The sequence below is a fragment of the Diospyros lotus genome, chromosome 6 (assembly GCF_014633365.1).
Source record: "Diospyros lotus cultivar Yz01 chromosome 6, ASM1463336v1, whole genome shotgun sequence".
In the NCBI taxonomy this organism is placed as follows: Eukaryota; Viridiplantae; Streptophyta; class Magnoliopsida; order Ericales; family Ebenaceae; genus Diospyros; species Diospyros lotus.
Window position 1 is genome coordinate 46,578,395 of NC_068343.1, and position 23,521 is coordinate 46,601,915.

A 23,521-nucleotide genomic window follows, 5' to 3' on the forward strand; every position below is an offset into this window, starting at 1 on the left:
GTCGAATGAGTTAACATATCTAAAAATACGAGTTTTTCTTTTTTAAAATTTAAAACTATCACCAAGAAATTTCTACAAAATAAAACTCTGACAGAATTTATTCCCACACTAAAAATCTCGATCACATCACTCAGTAATCAAATTGATGTGGGAAAGTTCTGTCTATTACAATACTACAATTGTACAAGGCTAGCTCTTATATACAAGTGTAGAGAAGCTATTCTAGGGAACCAGAAAAATAAGATCCTAAAATTACTCTAGCCTAAATGCTGATTGTTTGCATGATCCACAATTTACTCCTATCACATATCAATTACATATGAATGCAAATTTCCTTTCCTATAACACTCCCCCTCGAGTTGGAGCATGAATGTTAATGACTCCCAACTTGCTGAGATGCGTGTGAAACACTGGTGCTCGTAATGGCTTAGTGAATAAATCTTCAATCTGACTTTCTGTTTACATATAAGCTGTCTTGACTTCTCCTCTTTGGATTTTCTCACGGACTGTGTGACAATCTAATTCAATATGTTTCGTCCGCTCATGGTAAATCGGATTGGCGGCAATGTGTAAGGCTGCCTGATTGTCACAAAATAATTTTACCAATTCAGGATGAGATACTTGTAAATCCTTCAATAAGTATCTGAACCAAGTGAGTTCACAAATAGCTACAGCCATGGAGAGATATTCTGCTTCCGCTGATGATCTTGACACCGTTGCTTGCTTCTTACTTTTCCATGACACAAGTGACTTGCCAGGAAAATACAATAACCTGTCACTGACCGTCGTATAATCGGGCATCTTGCCCAGTCGGCATCATAGTATCGAACCAAGTGAAGTGGACCATTCGAGGGAAATAACAAGCCTTTCCCCAAAGTTGCCTTCAAGTATTTGAGGAGTTTATGTGCAGCTTTGAGGTGATGCAACTTTGGTTCCTGCATAAATTGACTAAGAGTATTCACAGAGTATGTGATCTCTGGCCGACTGATTGTAAGGTAGATTAGCTTCCCAATTAACCATCGGTATCGAGTGGGATCCTTAAGGGCTTCACTCCCTGTTTCCGTTAGTACCAAGTCAGGTTCCATGGGAACCTTTGCTGGTTTTGCTCTGAGTAATCCAGCTTCCTCTAATATGTCCAATGTGTATTTCTGTTGACAAATTGTAATTCCGGCTTTGGAACGTGCAACCTCAATACCAAGGAAATATTTTAGCGATCCAAGATCTTTAATTTTGAAACAACTATTAAGGAACTTCTTGAGATCATCAATGGCCTTCTCATCATTTCCTGTTATGACCATGTCATCAACATAAAGTAGCACAATAGTAATGGAATTCCCACAAACTTGTGTGAACAAGGAGTAGTCGGCGCGGGACTGATGAAAGCCAATTTCTTCAATTGCACAAGAGAAACTTCAAAACCAATTGCGAGATGCTTACTTGAGGCCATAAAGGGACTTGTGAAGTCGACAAATGAAATTCTCCCCCTGTCGATGAGAACCCAAAGGCAGAAGCATGTACACCTCTTATGCGAGTTCTTCATGGAGGAAAGCATTTTGTACGTCCATTTAATGTAATGGCCAATTCTAAACTGCAACAATTGCTAGTAAGCAACGAACAATGATTAATTTGGCCATAGGAGCAAATGTATCTTTGTAATCAATGCCTTCGCATTGAGTGAATCCTTTGACAACAAGCCGAGCTTTGTATCGCTCGATGGAATCGTCAACATGATATTTGATTTTGAAGACCCATTTGCAGCCGATAGGATGTTGCCCAGGGGGAAGAGGGACCATGGACCATGTGTGATTATCCTCAAGGGCCTGAATTTCAGAGTTCATTGCTGCAACCCACTGAGGGTCATGATGAGCTTGTTCATAAGTTATTGGCTCAACTAAGCGAGATATACTACATTTTAATGCATTGTCATGCCTCAGAATTTGGTGGTCATTTTTCAGGGAATAAGACTGCTGCAAGTCTTGCAGTCAGGTTTTTATTGGCCTACTCTTTTTAAGGATGCCTTTAACTTTGTTAAAAATTGTGATAGATGTCAGAGAGTAGGTAACATATCTAGCAGACATGAGATGCCATTAAACATAATGCTTGAAGTTGAATTGTTTGATGCTTGGGGTATTGATTTCATGGGACCATTTGTTTCTTCATTTGGAAATAAATACATCTTAGTTGCTGTGGATTATGTTTCCAAATGGGTAAAAGCGGTGGCATTGCCTAAGAATGATGCTAGAGTGGTGACTAGATTTCTGAAAAAGCACATTTTTACTAGGTTTGGTACTCCTAGGGCAATTATCAGTGATGGAGATTCACACTTTTGTAACAAATAGTTTGATGCTTTGCTTGCCAAATATGGGGTTAACCATAAAGTTGCCACTGCTTATCATCCACAAACTAGTGGACAAGTCGAAATTTCTAATAGGGAAATTAAAAGAATATTGGAAAAGACAGTGATTAGGCCTAGGAAAGATTGGTCTCAAAAGCTTGATGATGCATTATGGGCCTATAAAACTGCATTTAAATCTCCTATTGGAATGTCCCTTTATAGACTTGTATTTGGTAAAGCATGTCATTTGCCTATTGAACTTGAACACCATGCATATTGGGCTATCAAACATTTAAATTTTGATATGCAAGCTGCAGGTGAGAAGAGACTTTTGCAATTAAATGAGATGGATGAATTCAGGTTAGATGCATATGAGAATGCCAAATTGTACAAAGAGAAAACTAAGATGTGGCATGACAAAAAGATATTGAATAGGAAATTTGAACTTGTCCATTTGGTGTTATTGTTCAATTCTAGGTTAAAGCTTTTTCCTGGTCAATTGAAGTCTAGATGGTCAGGTCCGTTTGAGGTTATTAATGTTTCTCCTTATGGAGCAGTGGAAATTCGAAGATTTGGGTACTAGTATGACTTTCAGGGTTAATGGACAATGGTTGAAGCATTATTTTGGTGAACATATTGATCGTCAAGTGTCCACAATTACACTTTCCAGTCCCCAGTGAAGGTGGTCAAGTCAAGCTAAAGACTCAAAATTAGAACTATCATTTCTTTTTTTCTTCCTTAACTTTTTAGTTTCATGATTTATTTATTTATTTATTAACTATTTCTTTCTTTCTTTTCGAGTGCTGTTGTGTTTCTTGTGTTCTCTAGTGTTTGCAGGTTTCTTAGATGATGGTTGTGAGTCAAATTCAAGGCTGTTCTTCAGGAAGTTCAACACTTACGCCTTTCTATGCGTACCATTGTCTTTCCTCTTTAGCACATGTGCCGCATGTTTCAAATTTGCAATCAGGGGAGTATTGTTTTTCTTTTCCTCTTCTCTTGTTTTTAAATATTGAGGACAATGTTTAATTTAAGTGTGGGGGTGGGAAATCTTTTATTTTTTCTTGATTGTTTATTTGAAACTTCAAAAAAAAAAAAGAATAATATGTGTGAATGATGATTCCTTTAAAAATAAAATGTTTTATTTTCATGTGTAGGCCGTGTTAGAACAGTAGGTTCTATGGCACACACCAAGAGGGGGGTGAATTGGATATTTTAAAAATCTTTGATAGAACTTTGAAATCCTTTTGACCCAATTGAGGTTTTAGTGACTTAAAACATAGAACATATGAGATGATAAATGTAAAGCAAGAAGAATAAAAGACACAAAGGATTTATAGTGGTTCGGCTTAAACCAAGCCTAATCCACTACCTTAGCTCCCACTAAGGATTTTAAACCAATTCACTAAAACCTCCTACTTACACAAGTAGGCCCTCTAGCTACACAAGCTAGGAAATACAACCTCCCAATTTAATGGGCCCTCTAGCTACTGCTAGGAAAAATACAACCTCCCAATTTAATGGGCCCTCTAGCTACACAAGCTAGGAAAAAAGAAACGATACAAATGAAAGAGATAAGCTAAGAGTTAACACTCTTAGTTACAAGTTCTCTCACAATGAAAAACAAGGCTTAACAATAAATTTACAATTATAGAACAGCAAAGCCTTGGAGAGAAAAATAAAACAATGAAAGCGCAAAGATTGTAAGCTTCGAGTAAAAATAATTTGAACTCTTTAGATCAACTCGTTCCCATCCATTGGTCTCTCCTTGATCATCCATGAGTTGTATATATAAGCATCCATAAAGATTGAAGAAGAAACTAGTCGTTTTTGTGACCGTTGGAGTTGAAAAACTAGCCGTTATAAAATTCTGTGAAACACAATAGTCGACAGAGAAAATGATTAGTTGACTATTTTTACATGTAAAGCAAGAAATAGTCGACAGACAAAACGAATAGTCGACTATCTTATAACACAAATTTTCAATAGTCGACAGACACATTCTAATAGTCGACAGATGTAAAAATGTGAAGAAAATTTTGAAACTTATGAACAAAAATAGTCGACAGACCAAAAGGCATAGTCGACTATCCTTACTCGATAGTTGACAGATGCTAAAATAGTCGACAGAAGCTTTGAATAGTCGACAGATCAAACAGAATAGTCGACTATTTTCAGGCATAGTCAACATAATGAAAAACATAGTCGACTATCCTTTTGAAAAGATTGAAAATTTATCAAATCCTCATTTGATTCTTTTGAATCCTCATTTTGATTATTTTGAAAGCAAATTGAGATTATCAAAAGTATATTTTGAAACAGATCTCTCTCAACAAGCCATACTCAATATTTCCTCTATAGGATTTCATATCTTGCTTTAAGACTTATATACTAAAAATTCATTTTCTCATTCATATAATCCATAGAGATTGATTTTATATTACAAATTCATTTTCTCATTCATATAATCCATAGAGATTGATTTTCATATAATCATTATCAAAACCATTTTACTAAGAATAAAATATCAGGCCGAATTCATGTTTCCTATTTAACTTTGATCAATGCATAGTTAGTTCAAGATTGGGAATTGTTCTATTTGATTATCGATTCTAAATTTAGCAGTGTTAAGGAAAAGGAATTGATTTTGCCAAATTATCATGATTGTTGAAATATATGCTTCTTGACAAAATTCATGAGATTTTGTGATCATGCATGATTTATTATGTGAGAATAATTTTGTGATTATTTCTCGAAACTAGGCCTAAACAGAGTTAAAGTAAAATGGGATGATGAAAAAAAAAAATTATTACTATTTATCTACTCCTATGTTTTGAGCTGCTTAATAGTAACTGGGGGTTAATAATGTGCTCTTGCATCATCCTTCACGTCAAAAGGTGGTTCAAAATATAAGTATGCAAATGCATTTTAAGTATTTATTTAGGGGAGTAACCAAGTGTCTTCATCACAAAATGTCGACATTCGCGTCAAAAGTCAAGTAATGCTTAGGAAAGATTGAAAAAAAAAATAAAAAAATAAAAACATCCCTGTTACTACTTATGTTTGTAGTAGTAGAAAGAAGTGATTACAAGAAAATTATTGCATGATTTAATTGTGTTAGTTGTAAGGTTTCATGAATTAATTTTAAAGTATGCATGGCATCAAAAGTGATGATTTTGCATGTTTAATTCTTTCAATTAATGCTTTTGGATTTAGAGTTGATATGATAATATGGATGGTAACCAAGGTTGTGATTAATTATGCATTGATATGTTGTTGGATTTCTTGATTCTAGACTAACATGAAAATAAAATATTTATATATATATATATATTTTAGTATTTTCCTTGCTTTGCTTGAGGACAAGCAAAATGTTAAGTGTGAGGGTATTTGATCGGGTTTAATTATATGCATATTTTTATTTAATTTTTATCTTAACTTTGTATTATTTTTCTATAAAAAATGTGTGTTTATATGGATTTTATATTATTTTAATCTTTTTGTAGGAATCTAGCAAATGAAATAAATTCGAAAATTTGGACATAAAATAAAAAAAGAAAAAAAATAATAAAAAATAAATATTAAAAATAATTAATATTATAATATAAATAAAAATAATATAATTAATAGCATATTAAATATTATATTATATATATTATATTATACTATATTATATATTATACATTACTTATATATATTATAATTATATTATTAAGTGAATGTCCTGAATGAGGGGAGGGCTAGGCCCATATGTATACATATATATTATAATGTGCGCACAGGGAATAAAGAAATTTTGGAGACTGGGACGGTGCAAAGGAATTGAAGGAATGGGAGGTTTCTGAGACGGCATAATCAAGAACGAATAAAAGAGAAGCAGCAAGCGGCGTAAAGGGTTTCTGCACTCAGCTGCGCATCTAAGATCCAGATCTGTTTCAGATCTGGGTTAGGGAATTTCTTCCTTCATTCTTTTCAGTTTTCCTTTTCTATTTTCTTTTAATTGTTTAGGATTTCAATTATGTACTAACTCTTGGTTAATTTTGAGAATATTTTATTTATTATGAGTGGCTAAATAATTGTCTAGGGTTTTTAAAAGATCCTATGCATTAACTTGATTACATGTGCAATTTGAGATTTCTTATGATGCTAGACATAGATAAATAAGAAATAGACTTTGGACAAAATAACATATGTTAATTGGGGAAGACATTAACTTGATTACATGTGCAATTTGTGATTATATTTGTAATAAATATTTTTATATAATGAGTACTTATCCTTAATGTGTTCTTTAATTCTAATTCACATAGACATACAGTGAGTTAGGTTAGTTGAATAAACTTGTTAGACCTAGACATAGGTGAACAAATAAATTAGAGTACTCCATTGACATAATTTGTAATCTAATAAACCAAAAATTGAAGTAATTTGATAAAGTGAATTTGCTAGGTGAATTTAGAAAACCCTAGGTCTTAACCAATTGATTTTTAATTAATTTTCTTAATTAATCAATTGTCCAAATATAGTTAATTGTGAATAATTTTAGTATTTAAAAGGATAGTAATCAATCTCAGTAGAACGATATTTTATTCATCACTTTACTTGTCTTGACCGCATATACTTATGTATTATTCGTGGGTTATACAAAATCACGAACACATACCCATAAATACCTAAATGGATTATATTAGTAGAGGCCTATTTTGAGCATGGGCATTATATTGTATTATGAAATTAAAATGTATTAAGGTAATGCAGTACAATCTTTAAATTAGCACAAATTTAGTACAGTAGTGTTTGAAATTTACACAATATATATTGTATTAACTAATTAATACTATTTTCATTGGTATAAGAGAGATAGGATAGAGATGAGTTCATATTGTATATTAATTGATAATAACAATAATATTATTATTAATAACTTATTTATTTATGCTATTAAATTTAATACCTAAAATAAAAAATAAAAAATAAATATTATATTAATATTTTATTTACAAATTAATTATTTAAAAAGGCCTAAATAAATATAATGAAATTAAAATTTTATTTTAAATTAATAATATAATTATAAAAATTAATTAAAATATGAAAAATCATTAAATATTCTTGAAATTGTAACGTTAATAATAATTTATGTAATAAAAATATTATTTGTATAATATAAACCAAAATTATATACTTTTACATTTATTATTATAAAATTTAATCAATTTTATTATTAAACATAATATTCATAAAAAAATTAAATCTAAATAATATATAACCTAATCTAGTGTAATACGAAATGTCATTGATTGTATAACAATAATATACCCTGTACAATATAATCCAATTCAATCTAATTGAAAACAAGACCAATAGAGTACTAACTAATAAGCATAGCCTTAGAAAGTTATGTTAATATTAAACCTTCAAAAGTATATGATAAGAATCTAAGATTTAAATAAAAAGATTAATATTTGTTCAAAACTGCACATAATTTCAAGTATTTTGGGAGTATAAATCACTGCAATAATGGTGTCTTGTAAATATATTGATAAGAAAGCTTGGTATGTAGTCCCCACGGGCGTAGCATGGTTGGTTCTCAAGTAGCAGATTGCACCCAAGAATGTAAGTTCGAGCTATGGCAGTCGTATTGTGAAAGTTTTACCCTCTTGTGGGGGTGGCTTCTTGTAGGCATCATGTACTGTGTCTCCTAGCTGGTGCGATGTCGTGTACAATGATTAACCCCTTCCACGTGTATTAAACAATGTATGAGAGACCCTTAAAGTGAGAGATTTCGCACTACCAAACTTGATATATAAGTACATATCCAGAAGAGTACTCATGATTGCGATTCCCAGAATTGTATACTGTTACAATTGTATGTGTGGACAAAGAATAATCCATTGAAGTCACTATCACTTATTTTAGCACAACCATAATCCTTCGTAAAAATTGAAGTAAATTCAAGCTTGTGTTCAACAAGTCCATCAAGAGACCAACTTAATTTGTAAAAAATATAAGAAAATTAATGCACACCTTCTGCCAAATAAATTGAAAACGTGAACTTTTAACATGAAAACCATTGATAACTCGATAGGTAGATTGGTCTAGGAGTCTTAATTAATTGGACCACCTACTACTATAGTACAAAAAAATTTATAGTAACAATATATTGTTGATTAAAAAAAAAAAAAACCCCTACAAATCTATGAATGCAATACGCTTCACCTATCAATACTGTCTCATCTTTTTATGTACAAAAAACATCGTACACGTGAAGATTATACATATCTACACAACAAAAGTCGAACATGTCAACGAATAATTTAAAAAAGACAGGGGACATATAAATATTAATCACTTTATTGGTTTTGTTGGACTATCATTTCTGTTATCAATTATGTGATTGATCTTCTTGATTCACTTCAAAGTTAATATATATCTCCAACTTTTTACAATTGACCAATCCATAATTATATATCCAACAAGAATAATGCCAATCCATTGTCTCATTACAATCAATCAAAGTATCATTAGAGGTTCTAGAATATGTTGGCCAACGACAATTAATAGTATGGTTTTTGTCATTATTCTACTGAGATGGTTATTGTTTATTAGTATTATTGTGGACACGAACGTTAACGATCCAAAATTAATAATAAAAAAAAAATTACTCAACCATTAAATTTATCAATACTCTTTTTGAACACAATCCATTTTTTTTTATTTCTTAAATTGTGCATTAACCATATGTAAGTTATACATTGAGACGAGCTGTCTCAAAATTCAGGTTCAAAATTTCGATCTTTACAATGTTTGTAATATGCTGTGCAAATTGTTAAATGCAACTTATGATGAAAGTTGGACATCTGTGTTGTTGACTTGGTGAGATATGCTTGCAACACCATGGTATTGCTATATGGGGGGACATTTATAACTTGTGAGGGTTAGATATATTTATAGTATTTATAAATATTTAAGTGATCCTCCTCATAAATTTACAGATATTTTGCTATATAACATGCATGTGTTAGTGAGTGGAGGTGGTGATGGTGATGAGATGGTTGGTATTTTGACATAAATTAACAATTATGGACAATTACACACTACTTAACAGACTAGTATAACTTTATGTGAAGTGGTAGAATGGAGAACAGACAGAACCGCAAGTGAATCCTGAAACATTGCAGATATTTTGAACTTGTAATAAAATTATTACAAGTTAATTGGCATTTTCAAAACTATGGTTTTAAGATGATTAAGCTGTGATGTTTAAGAGAACGTGTATACATATAAACACAAAATAAGAAACTTTATCAACAAGTTGGCTAAACACTGACGAGAGTGGCTAATGAGCCCAATCGGGTTTAACTCCAATTCTTAAAGGCCCAAGACAAAATAGAACCCACCCCCAACTAACCCTGCTTGGTTTGATGGTTTCCATGGAAATGGAGGAATGGAGGAATGGACTACAAGACAAAATAGATTATTCTCTGTTGATAGACATTTGCAGAGCAATATCCGAATAATTTCAAACAAGTTTTAGCACAGAATATCCAGGTGGACTATTCTTCCATCGCTCTCTTCTTTTTAATTAACGTATCAATTTATCTTACAATTTCCTTCGTTTTTATCATCGCACACAAAATTAAAAGGGTTTATTTAAAAAAATAATAAGAATAATAATAAAACGTTTTAAATTAGTAAATCTCATTACTCATTACCTTTTCATTTTTATTTAATCTGATTTTATTTGGAGCAACTAATCACTAGTCACTTATAATCGAAAATTACTTCTGTGGTAAGGAATATAATGTGTTTCAAAGGAAAAGTTTGCCTTTAGCAGCAAGTACAAACAAAATTGACTTGTTTTGACTTAGCTTCTAAAACAACATTAAAGAACTTGTTTATTCAAGCAACAGCAATACTGCAATAATTGCAGTTGTTTTATTGAACTTGTTTAATGCGAAGAACTTGGGTTTAATTCAGTTTCATAAGATCTGGTGCAATGTTTGTAACAACAGAAGCCTTGACAAACTCCACAAGCAAAGGTGGGTTGTGTAGAACCAGACGTGTTATTCCTGTTGGGAAAATCGGGCAATTTTCCCCAAAATCAAAAGCACCAAAATAATACCCGATAAAAACTATTGAATATAAACATAAACAGAACACCAGAAAATTAACGAGGTTCGACCAATATGGCCTACATCCTCGGGCACCACCAAATCTTCTCTAATATCAAAGAGAGAAAATACAAAGTGTGTAAGAGAAATACACACTCAAATGAGGGGGTACAAATGCAATAAATGCAAATTTGTTGGGATACATTTAACAAAGGGGAAGGGGGCATTAAATAAGGTGAAGGAGGATCTCCCTCCCACTGCCCAACCGATGTGGGATATGGGAGGAAGCCATAAAAAGTCTACAAATCTCCACCTTGGCGAATCTCCCAAATTCCAATCAAAAACCTCAACAATCTCTTCAAAGAATCAATAATCAGTAGGTGTCTTCAAATGCGCTATGAAGCGCCAACTTCAAATACTAAGGATATAAATCAAGTCCAAACAATGTTGAAACTTGACTGCTGTCACAACCTTAGTCATCATATCAGCAGGATTTTCAGCAGTTGGGATCTTCTGAATCTGTATCTCTCCTTCTTCTAGAATTTTCCGTACAAAATGATATCTTACGTCGATGTGCTTCGTCCTTGCATGATAAACTTGGTTCTTTGCTAAATGAATAGCACTCTGACTGTCACAATGTACCTTGATGTACTTTTGACCAATTCCCAATTCATCAAGCAACCCATAAAGCCAAATAGCCTCCTTCATAGCCTCTGTAACTGCCATGTACTCTGCTTCTGTGGTAGACAGAGCAACTGTAGACTGTAAGGTGGACTTCCAACTGACCGGTGCCTTTGCTAATGTGAACACATAACCAGTCGTAGATCGACGTTTATCCATATCACCAGCATAGTCGGAATCACAATAACCAACTATGCAATTATCCATTTTCTCATCCTGCTCAAATACTAAGCCAACATCTACGGTGTTCAGAATATACCGTAGAATCCATTTCACAGCTTGCCAATGTTCCTTTCCAGGATCATGCATATACCTGCTCACAACTCCAACTGCCTGTGAAATATCGGGCCTTGTACACACCATAGCATACATCAAGCTACCAACAACTTTTGCATACGGAACCTTTGACATATACTCTTGTTCCGCAACACTCTTCGGAGATAAAGATGCACTTAGTTTGAAATGAGGAGCTAACGGGGTACTCACAGGTTTTGACTTTTCATTCGTGCCGAAACGTTGTAGTACTTTCTTCAGATATGTTCTCTGAGTCAAACAAAGCCTTCCTCTTTTCCTGTCTCTGATTATCTCCATGCCAAGAATCTTCTTGGCTTCACCTAAATCTTTCATTTCGAACTCCTTATTCAACTGAGTCTTCAGTTTTTCAATTTCTCCACTATTCATTGAAGCTATCAGCATATCATCAACATATAAGAGAAGATAAATAAAAGATCCATCTTGTAGCTTACGCAAATACACACAGTGATCATATTTGCTTTTTGTGTACCTCTGCCCCAACATAAACTTGTCAAATCGCTTGTACCACTGTCTCGGAGATTGCTTCAATCCGTACAACGATTTGTTTAGTTTGCAAACCCAATTTTCTTTATCAGCAACTCTGAATCCTTCTGGCTGAGTCATATAGATTTCCTCTTCCAAGTCACCGTGTAGAAACGCAGTTTTCACATCCATCTGAACTAGTTCCAAATTCAATTGCGCTACCAAGGCCAACAAAATTCTAATGGAAGAATGTTTCACAACTGGAGAAAACACTTCATTATAATCAATACCTTCCGTCTGAGCGTAGCCTTTAGCCACCAACCTTGCCTTGTAGCGAACATCATTCTTGTCAGGAAATCCATCTTTCTTTGCATATACCCATTTGCATCCAATTGCCTTCTTTCCCTTCGGTAAGCTGGCTAGCCTCCATGTCTCATTCTTCTTAAGGGACTGCATTTCTTCATTCATAGCTTTCCTCCATTTTTCATTTTCTGAACTTTGGACAGCTTCATTGTAAGTGGCAGGAACTTCATCATTTACAATTGGAGATGCATAGGCCACCAAATCGACAAATCGAGCAGGCTTTCGAATCTCTCGTCGTGGCCTTCTTGTTGCTATTGATTCTTGTTGCTGTGGAGGTTTTTGGGTTGGAACCTCTTCTTCATCTGACGACTCCTCTGCCACAGGAGTGTCTCCACCTGATTTGATACTTACTGCTGGGTCAATTCTTCTTTCAAACTCCACATGTTTTGGAGTATTCTCCACCTGTTGTGGAGCATCATCAAACTGTTGCACAACTTCATTTGTTACTTTTTCCAACATGGCAAATTCATCAAAAGTAACATCCCTACTAAAGATTATCTTCTTCGATTCCGGACACCAGAGTCGATAGCCCTTTATTCCAGAAGTGATCCCCATGAACAAAGCTTTCTTTGCTCTTGGATCCAACTTGGATTCCTTAACATGATAGTATACAGTGGAACCAAAAACATGTAAGGAATTATAATCATTAGCAGGTTTTCCAGACCATACCTCGAAAGGTGTTTTTCCACAAATAGCAGTTGATGGCAATCGATTGATGAGATGACTCGCATAAGTCACAGCCTCAGCCCAAAATTGTCTGCCCAACCCAGCATTGGACAACATACACCGAACTTTCTCCAGCAACGTTCGGTTCATGCGTTCTGCCACCCCATTCTGCTGTGGTGTATCTCTAACTGTAAAGTGTCGAACAATACCTTCATCTTGACAGACCTTATCAAATGGATCATTTCTATACTCACCACCATTATCTGTTCTGAGTCGTTTGATCCTTTTGCCAGTCTGAGTTTCCACCATATTTTTCCATTTAAGGAAACATCCCAACACTTCATCCTTTTTCTTCAAAGAATACACCCATACTCTTCGGGAATAATCATCAACAAAGGTTACATAGTAGTGTTTACCTCCCATAGATGCTGTCTTGGATGGTCCCCACACATCTGAGTGAACATAATCCAGAATACCCTTAGTATCATGGATTGCAGTGCTAAACTTCACTCTCGTCTGCTTCCCTTTGATACAGTGCTCACAGAAGTCTAATTTGCAGGTCTTGACGCCTTCCAATAATCCTTGCTTGGCTAAAATTCGCAAAGATTTTTCACCTGCATGTCCCAAACGCATATGCCACAGTTTGGTTACTTCTGTATCCCTGTCATCATCTGAAGCTATTGCTGCTGTTGTCCCAATAGCTGCATTACCCTGATAGTAATACAAGTTATTCTTCTTTCGTATACCTTTCAATATTACAAGTGCGCCAGAGAACACTTTCATAACTCCATTTTCTGCAGTTACCTTCAATCCCTTGGACTCCAATGTTCCCACAGAAATGAGATTCTTTGTCAAACTCGGCACATATCTTACATCTGTCAGTATTCTGGTTGATTCATCATGATTCCTCAAATGGATTGTGCCAACTCCGTTTGTTTCACAAGGTGTGTTGTTTGCTGTGTAAACAACTCCTCCATCAAGTTCTTCAAAGTCAAAGAACCAATTCCGATTAGGACACATATGGTGGCTGCAACCCGAATCCAAAAGCCAAGCTCCAGAATAGCTTGTTGAAGACGTAGGAACTAATGAAAGGTCTGAATCCTCATCATTAACTTCAGCAATATTTGAGACGGCTTTCCCTTTGTCAGATTTGCCCTTAGCTTTTAACTTTGGGCAGTCCTTCTTCCAGTGGCCTTTCTCCCGACAAAAGGCACATTCATCTTTGTTCGGTCTGGGTTTCGAACTAGACCTCCCTCTCCTTCCTTTCTTCTGGCTTTGCAAACGGCCTCTTACAATCAATACTTCTGCTGCGTCATGCGTTGTTTCCTTTTTATCTTTCTTTCTCAACTCATAACTATACAAAGCAGCACAAACTTCACTAAGAGATACCTGAACCTTCCCGTGAAGTAGAGTCGTCTCAAGAAATTCAAACTCCTCGGGAAGGGATCCCAACAGCATCAAAGCCAAATCCTCATCTTTGAACGTTTCATCTAAATTCATCAAATCAGCTACCAACTGATTAAAGGTAGTGATATGATCATTTATTGTGGTACCAGGAACATAAGTAAAGCGGAACAATCTCTTTTTCATGTAGAGCTTATTCTGACCGCTTTTCTTCAAAAATTTCTCCTCCAATGCCTTCCATAGTATACCGGCAGAATTTTCCTTTGAGAATGCATACTTCTGCTCTCTGGACAGGCATGATCGAATTGTACCACACGCCAATCGATTGATGGTCTTCCAATCTTTTTCTTCAACATCTTCTGGTTTCTTTTCTTCAATGGCGATGTCTAGACCTTGCTGGAAAAGAGCGTCTAGAACCTCGCATTGCCACATGCCGAAATGACCCGAGCCATCAAACACCTCCACTGCAATTCTTGTATTCGCCAGATTCCTCGCCCAAGTGGACGAAGAAGAAACTCCCGATGTGGATTGTTCTGAATTCTTTTCGCCTGCCATCTCTGCCATCTTCTATATTCAATAGTTATCAAAGCGGAAACAATCCAAGAAAATCTTTTCTGATGTGGAAGATCAGCCACAACTGCAACCACAGAGCATACTAAGAAAAACTTGGCCAAAAAAGGAATCTTTTCTGATGTGGAAGATCAGACTCAACTCCAACCACAGAGCATACTAAGAACCTTGGTCTCTGATACCAATTGTTGGGAAAATCGGGCAATTTTCCCCAAAATCAAAAGCACCAAAATAATAACCGATAAAAACTATTGAATATAAACATAAACAGAACACCAGAAAATTAACGAGGTTCGACTAATATGGCCTACGTCCTCGGACACCACCAAATCTTCTCTAATATCAAAGAGAGAAAATACAAAGTGTGTAAGAGAAATACACACTCAAATGAGGGGGTACAAATGCAATAAATGCAAACTTGTTGGGATACATTTAACAAAGGGGAAGGGGGCATTAAATAAGGTGAAGGAGGATCTCCCTCCCACTACCCAACCGATGTGGGATATGGGAGGAAGCCATAAAAAGTCTACAATTCCATCATCAGTCTCATAAACACCAAGATTGCTGCTTAAATGTGGCCATGTCTCGCAAACCCCACCAGGAGAATGAACAATTCTGTAAGCATGCTTAGCTTCAGTAGTTAGATTCTCAAATTGAAACCAGTTAAGCAACGTCTCGGCTCCCGGGTTTCCTTCAACTCCGTTGGTCGTTATAAACCATTTCCCAAACTTTTCATCGTAGCTGTCGACCTTCCACACTGCTGTTGTGGTGTTATTGCAGATGGGTGGTGCACCGGTGAATTTGATGTTGAGATCAGAGGATTGGTAGATGACATTTTCTTGGGTTTCGACTGCAGGTGAAAACGTTAGTGCACGGCCAAACGTGTGGGTGGTATGACGGAAGACATCCAAAGGACAGGTTTGGTGTCTTCCACGATCAGAGAGATCAAGACCACCGTTGACGGACTTTGCTCCTCCTGTCCACTCCATGAGGTAATATTCAGCACCGGCGACGACCATGTCGCCATCTATGTCAATCACCGGATAAAGCTGAGCCTGAGCCCCCAGTACTAGCAATGTTTTCGTGGTAAAAGCAAGGAGAAGAGAGAAGATCATAAAAGCTACAGATAATGAAGCCTTCATCGTTTTTTTTAGAAGCTAAGCTAAGCTAGGTTGGTTGATGGGTACAAATTAAACTCATATACAGGAGCATTGTATTTATAGGGCTAGAGCCTATTGGAGAGGTTAAGTTATATACCACTACTTGTCCTCCATATATGTATCGCAACAAATTAAATTAAATTATCATGATCTGATTAACACAATAATGTTCTTTGGTCTTTAACAATCACTACAAGAAAAATCGAATTTAACGACGAAATTTAGAGACAGAATTATTCTGTCGCTAATTAGGGACGGATAGCGACGAAAATTTCGTTGCTAATTTTTTTAATATTTTTTTAATTTAGCGACGGAATTAGCGATGGAATACCTGTCACTAAATTTACCTACGGAATTTGTGATGGAAATCCCATCGCTAAATTTTAATTTTTTTTATTTAAATTTATTTTATTTTTTAGCGACGAGAGTAACCCAATCGCTAAATTTTAATTTTTTATTTTATTTTATTTTTATTTTTTAGTGATGGGAGGATGACCTGTCGCAAAATTTAGTTTTTTTTATTAATTTTTTTTTATTTTTTAGTGACAAGAGTAAGCCCGTTGCTAAATTTTAATTTTTTATTTAATATTTTTTATGTTTTAGTGATGAGGATGCCCTCGTCACTAAATTTTTATTTTTTTATTTTTTAGCGACAAGAGTAAGTCTGCTGCTAAATTTTAATTTTTTATTTAATTTTTTTAATTTTTACCTGGTGTGCTAAATTTAAATATTTTTATTTAATTTTTTTTTATGTTTTAGCAAATTTGAAATCTTTTATTTAATTTTTTTTATTTTTTAGTGACAAGGATGCTCCGTCGCTAAATTTAAATTTTTATTTAAATTATTTTTATTTTTAGCGACGGGGATACCCCATCGCTAAATTTAAAATATTTATTTTTTTATTTTTAGCGACGGGGATGCCCTGTCACTAAATTTAAATTTTTTTATTTAATTTTTTTTATTTTTTAGCGACAGGAGTAAGTCTGTAGTTAAATTTTAATTTTTTATTTATTTATTTTTTATTTTTTACCGGTGGGGCTGAATTTGAATATTTTTATTTAATTTTTTTATGTTTTAGCAAATTTGAAATTTTTTATTTAATTTTTTTTTTATTTTTTAGCCATGAGGATGCCCGCTGCTAAATTTAAATTTTTATTTAAATTCTTTTTATTTTTTAGCGACGGGGATACCCCCATCGCTAAATTTAAATTATTTATTTTTTTATTTTTAGCGACGAGGATGCCCTGTCACTAAATTTAAATTCTTTTATTTTTTAGTGAATTTGAATTTTTTTTATTTAATTTTTTTTATTTTTTTAGCCACGGGGATGCCCGTCGCTGAATTTAAATTTTTTATTTAAATTTTTTTTTATTTTTTAGCCACAGAGATGTCCCTAGCACTAAATTTAAATTTTTTTTTTATTTTTTAGCGATAAGGATGTCCCGTCGCTAAATTTAAATTTTTTATTTTTTAGCAACGGGGTCGATCCCGTCTCTAAAAGTTAAAAAATAATAAAAAATTAAATAAAAAATTAAAATTTAGCGACGGGACACTCTCGTTGTTAAAAATAAAAAATAAATAAATAAATTAAATATAAAATTAAAATTTAACGACAGGTCAACTCCGTTGCTAAAAAATAAAAAAAATTAAATAAAAAATTTAAATTTAGCGACAGGGTATCTCCCATTGCTAAAAATTAAAACAAAATTAAATAAAATAATTTTAATTTAGCGATGGGCTCAACCCCGTCGCTAAAATAGAAAAAAAAATTAAATAAAAAAAATGAATATTTAGTGACGGGTCAACCCGTAGCTAAAAAAAAATTAAAATAAAAATAAAAAATTAAAATTTAGCGACAGGGTCTACCCCGTCACTAAAAATAAAAAAAAAATTGAATAAAAAATTAAAATTTAGCGACGGGTCAACCCGTCACTAAAAAATAAAAAAAATTAAATAAAAAATTAAAAATTTTACATTTAAACATATCACACTAATTTTTACTAATATTAATATTAGTAAAAATTAATTTTTGAAATATATTAAAATTAAAATCAAAATCAAAACATAATTTTTCACTACTAATATAATAATTAATAAAGTTTTATTTAAATTAATAACGAAATATAATTAAAATTAATATTCATTTCCCTTTACTAACATTAAATAGTAAAATTAATATCATTAAATAAGTTTGAGAAATTTTGGTGTATAATATAATTCTGAAATATTTGAAAGAGAATAGTATAAATATATTTTATATACATCAATGAATAAGAAGGCTTCCATATCGGTTGGCTTGAGCGCGAAACTTGGTCACATAAGAAATTGGGGGTTCGAATCTTGTTGAGAGTATTACATAATTACTTGGAATATTATCCCAACGCTACCATGTGGCGAATAGAGGAGTGGCCACGTGGCGCACATGAGGGGTGGCTAGGGCCTGACGCGCGTTGAATTTTGAATTTTGGGGTTAAATTTAGCAACGGAATTAGGGACGAGTCAATTCAGTCGCTAAAAAATAAAAAATAAAAAAATTAATTAATTAAAATTTAGTGACGGGGTCAACCCCGTCGCTAAAAAATTAAAAAATAAATAAATAAAAAAATTCAAATTTAGTGACGGGGTCAACCCCATCGCTAAAAAATTAAAAAAATAAAAAAAATTCAAATTTAGCAATGGGGTCAACCCCGTCGCTAAAAAATAAAAATAAAATTTACTGACGGGGTCAACCCTGTCACTAATTCCGTCCTAATTAGCAACAGGTACAACCCCGTCCCTGATTCTTTTGCTAAAATACACCCGTCGCTAAATTTCAGCAACACCCTTTTTAGCGACTGAAAAGTGCCCGTCACTAAATTTGTTGCTAAATTTTTTAGCGACGGATTTTTATGTTTTAGTGAGAAATTTTTCGTCACTAAAACGCTGATTTTTTGTAGTGAATGAATGAGTTTAATTTTTGTTGGTGGAGATAGAACTATTGCCTACTTGACTGCTACTTCGGCGGCAAGTGGAGGTTGTAGAGAAGCAACAAATGTGTAGAGAAGCAACAAATGCTATAGAGAAAGGGACGGCAGCGAGTGGCTGTAGAGAAGAGGACGGCGTGATGTATGAGATATATAAGGGTAATTTTGGAATATAGATAGCTGTAACAAGTAATAATAATGGGTGTGAAGAGTAATTGTTAAATTTATTTTAATTATGGCTGCGAAGAGTTAAAAGCTGGCTGTAACTAGAATTTTCAAAAAATAGGAGGTGTTGGGAGCAAATTTCCAATTTTGCCCCCCAATTGGATGGAGGTTTTGTGCACCTAAATGGCACTCCTTTGGAGAGCTATACAATATATGCATCCCCTATCTTATATATGATCCGCTTCAACATAAATCTCTTTTGCTTTGAAAGCCACTCTCAAATTGAAGTACTTTAATTTAGAAGCCCCATGATTAATCCTTAAAAATGATTTTGCAGATAAGTTTGTGATTTATATACAATTTATTAGACAATAATGTTATTTAATCCAAATATTTAATTCAAAAATCAATCCAAATGATGTGAGAAGTGAGTTGTGATAATCATTTCATTAATCATCACATGATCTCATGATTGAGGAGACAATGACAACTCATTAGCCATAATTTTTGGGTTAATTGTTTAAGTGGAATAGCATTAGGATGATGTATTAATTAATGTGATAATGAAAACTCACTTGTCATATCATTTTGTTCAAAATTTAAATTAATTTTTTTTGATGAAATGACGTTATTCTTATATTTTTTTTCTTTTTCATGATAAAACATGAAAAAAAAAGGAGCTAGAATTCAACTCATACATTATCAAAGACCAAATGAATCTAGTTGATTGAAGAGAGTATTTTAATTTTTGAAGTGTAAGTTCAGATGGTTGTGGGTATAAGAGTATATGTAGAGAGGTTATTCAAAAGCAATTTATATTGAATTTAAGAGGTTCGGAGAAAACATGCGTTAGATGATACCTGCAAAAATCAGTATTAATCCTAAGCCTTCTTTACCATGTGATCTACGTCTACCTTCATCAGAGCCATGAAAATTTATTTAGTCCTATTAAATAAACAGTCAACACATGAGAATATACGATACAACAACATTAGTAGAAGCCTTGTATTTTCATAAGAATCAAGATATGGAAAAAATTATAACTGATTTTTGTTTCCATCTAGTTAAGGAAATCAAAGAGAAATTCCAAAACACAGATCATTTAATTAATTGCACAACACAAAAGTTGTATCTCGACAACAGATCACACCAAACTAACTGGAGAGACCAATTCAGTGCATCATAGTAGCAGCATTGTTTTCACGGCTTAGATTGAGCTACACATAATAGTGGTTTCGGTAGAGATTTTATTAGTTGTAACCGTGAGAGTCTTCTTGTCATGTATTGATGACCCTCCTTTGAACTGACGCCAAATCAGTCACTTTGTTGATCTTATGCATGGTATCTCGGCTAGGTGCCACCTTCCTGCAAATCCAATCCGGAACCAATTTTTCTAGAAGCTCAATCTGTTCTTCAACCTCTCTTCTAGCAGTGATGTCAAGGTAATTCATAACAATCTTGTGCACAAGTTCCTGTTCCGTGATTGAAGAGCAATTGGTGGACTGAAAGATACGGTGAATCAAAGCAGCCAGGGCGGACAAGCCAGCAGATTCATCAGTGTTTGCTGCAAAGCCTGGTTGACTGTGATCCTCAGTAAGGTTGCGACGGCTCCCCTCAACCTACAACATCAAAAGCTGAGTTGATACTACAAGTATAGACGACAATTTTAATCATTCAATGCCAATGAAATGGGACAAAAATAAAACGGGCAGTGCACCTAATGCATACATAATACAGAACGGAATATATACCTACCTCACATTTTAAATCACAAGTTGATAATAAGATGAATACAGCATGAAATAGGCGTTTTTAGTTACTTAATAATACGTGTGGGCAACTTCACAGAACATCTAAGTTTGCCACAAGTAAATTAGTGAAAGTGGAACACCATTATGACAACCCCTTGTCCATAATATGTTTTTCTCCATACCAAACACAAAACACATGATTTTCAAGGTAGTCACTCCCAAATGTAAAATCCATTCAATATTTAATAAGCCTAAAACTACTTTCTTTTTTTGTTATCCACAGATCAAAATCTCTCCCCAAGATAACAAGACACTGATAACATTTAATAAATGATACGAGAAAAAGAAATTGAAAATGGTATAAAGATTAGGAGCAAATAAATTCATGATATTTGAAATGATATGTCGGAAGCATAGCAAAATGAAAGAATGGAAAATATGTGGACCTTTTCAAGTAATGCAGGAGACAATGACATTGCCTTCCCCAAAAAATCCTTTTGAATCCACTTGAGAAATGCCATCATGTGACACGGGTGTTTTCTGGAAATTCTCAAAAATTTCAGCAGCTAATTGAAGTTTGTCAAGATGAAGTGAGCTGTCAAAATGCTCTGTTTTGGGTCAACTTCAACGAATAAACTGTACCAATTCACAAGGCCAAAAACTGGGAGCCATATATGATTGGAAAGCTCTGTGAGTCTAGTTTTCAATGCATCACACGGTTTGACAATCGGAGTCTTCTAGAAGAAGTTATGACTTATTTACTGAGTAAGGGTCTGCTGGGAAGCTGCAACAGAATTTAGAGTTTCATTTAACTAGCCTATATATAAATAATATTAAGATTAAAATATAATTATAATTTATACATATTATGTTAAAATTTGTGAAGAATTTGTAATAATTTTATTTATATTAAACGCTCTACAAAACTCAAATAATAAACAAACATATAAGATTTATAATATTTACCAATATATTGCAAATCAAAATACAAGAGCAAGCAAAAAAAAAATTATAAATACTAAATAAAAAATAGAAATTAAAGTTATTATATACTTGTTAACGTTTTATAATAAAAATAAAAAAAATTACTAAATCTATATAATAAAACACATCAGTAAGTGTTCTACAACATGAACAAATTAAAATGATAATTAAATATCAAACAATACATATCAGTCACCGTCGACCACTATGGTCACGGCCATCAATCGGGGGGGGACCCCACTTCGGGATCGAAGAACCTTGGGTTCTTGACCGTGAGTGGTCAGGAACCCTTGTGTTCCCGAACCTTGGGTTTCTCGACCATGCGTGGTCAGGAACTTTTTGATTTTTATATTATTTTAATTTAAAAAAGATTTCATTGTACCTAAAATAAAAAATAAAATTAATATAATAAAAATATAATTAAAAAAAAATTCTTTTTGAATATTTGCATCTTTAAGTAATTCAATATGATAGATTAACCAATTTTACATTTCTTTAAGTATAAAAAATTCAACACCTAAAGATAAAAATATTAAATTTCAAATTAAGCTTCCTACTTTGATATCATTATTTGAATAAAGTTTTACACTAAAAACAATATTTGATCATTAATGATTTAAAAAATAGACTTTTATTTCTTTTGGAATTAAATCATTCATGTCAAATTCTTATACATTAAAACTTACACTGTTGGTATTTTTTTATTTAAAACTTACATGATATTTCAAAACTTACACTGTTGATATTTAGAATACTTAAAAATTAAGTATTAAATGCTTTTAAAATTAGAATATTTAGAATGATACTTTTTAAGGAAAAAAAAATTGTAATCTATGATACTCTTTATTTTACAGTGGTCGAGTAGACACAAATTATAATTATAATTTTATCTTATTAACAGGCATAGGTAAATAGACACAAATTATAAGTGTAATGTTTCTAATTTTAAATATCGATTAAGGTAATTTTTTCTAAATTTTTTTACTTTTTATTTCTAACTTTAAATATTTTATTTAAAAATATTATAAGTGTAATGTTTTTAATTTTCTTTAAACTTTAAATATCGATTAATGTTTCTAATTTTAAATATTTTATCTAAAAATATTATATATATAAAAAAAAAAACAACGAGCAGGGGGCACGACCTGCAAAACCCACCTATTAACAATTTTCAAAAAATACCAACCAAAGATTTAAATAATTAACAAATAATTATTTTTATATCAATCAATCTGGAGGAGAAACCCAGCAAATGCTCACATCCACATTGCCTTTTTGGCTACCTCCCTTACGCCAAAACCCACCCATCAACAATGCCATTTCCTCACATTTTTTTTTTCATATTTTATATTTTATTTTTTTTTCTTTTTCCCTTTTTTCTTTCTTTCTTTATTTTCTTCTTTCTTCCCATCTTCTTCTTCCTCCTGCTTCTCCTTCGGGTGAATCCTTTTTTTTTTTTTTCCATATTATATATTTTCTTGTATTTCTTTTCTTTTCTTTCTTTATTTTCTTTTTTCCTTCCCATCTTTTTCTTCCTCCTGCTTCTCCTTTCTTTTTTCATATACACACATATGCGTTTGTGTGTGTATAT

At 33.1% G+C, this 23,521-nt stretch overlaps 3 protein-coding genes across 3 annotated transcripts; 1 reads left to right on the plus strand and 2 right to left on the minus strand.

The window, feature by feature from the left end:
* Nucleotides 1–668: 668 nt before the first annotated feature.
* On the minus strand, nucleotides 669–1,298 carry LOC127804584 (uncharacterized mitochondrial protein AtMg00810-like). The gene has a single exon (XM_052341455.1). The coding sequence runs from the start codon at nucleotides 1,296–1,298 to the stop codon at nucleotides 669–671; it is 630 nt and encodes a 209-aa protein (XP_052197415.1).
* Nucleotides 1,299–1,798: 500 nt separating this feature from the next.
* Nucleotides 1,799–2,918, plus strand: LOC127804585 (uncharacterized). Its single transcript, XM_052341456.1, has 4 exons — nucleotides 1,799–1,986; nucleotides 2,045–2,127; nucleotides 2,182–2,246; nucleotides 2,340–2,918. The coding sequence occupies exons 1-4, from the start codon at nucleotides 1,799–1,801 to the stop codon at nucleotides 2,916–2,918; spliced, it is 915 nt and encodes a 304-aa protein (XP_052197416.1).
* Nucleotides 2,919–14,920: 12,002 nt separating this feature from the next.
* Nucleotides 14,921–16,049, minus strand: LOC127804586 (21 kDa seed protein-like). The gene is made up of 2 exons (XM_052341458.1): nucleotides 15,438–16,049; nucleotides 14,921–14,974 (listed from the first exon to the last, which is right to left on the minus strand). The coding sequence occupies exons 1-2, from the start codon at nucleotides 16,047–16,049 to the stop codon at nucleotides 14,921–14,923; spliced, it is 666 nt and encodes a 221-aa protein (XP_052197418.1).
* Between the last annotated feature and the right edge of the window lie 7,472 nt (nucleotides 16,050–23,521).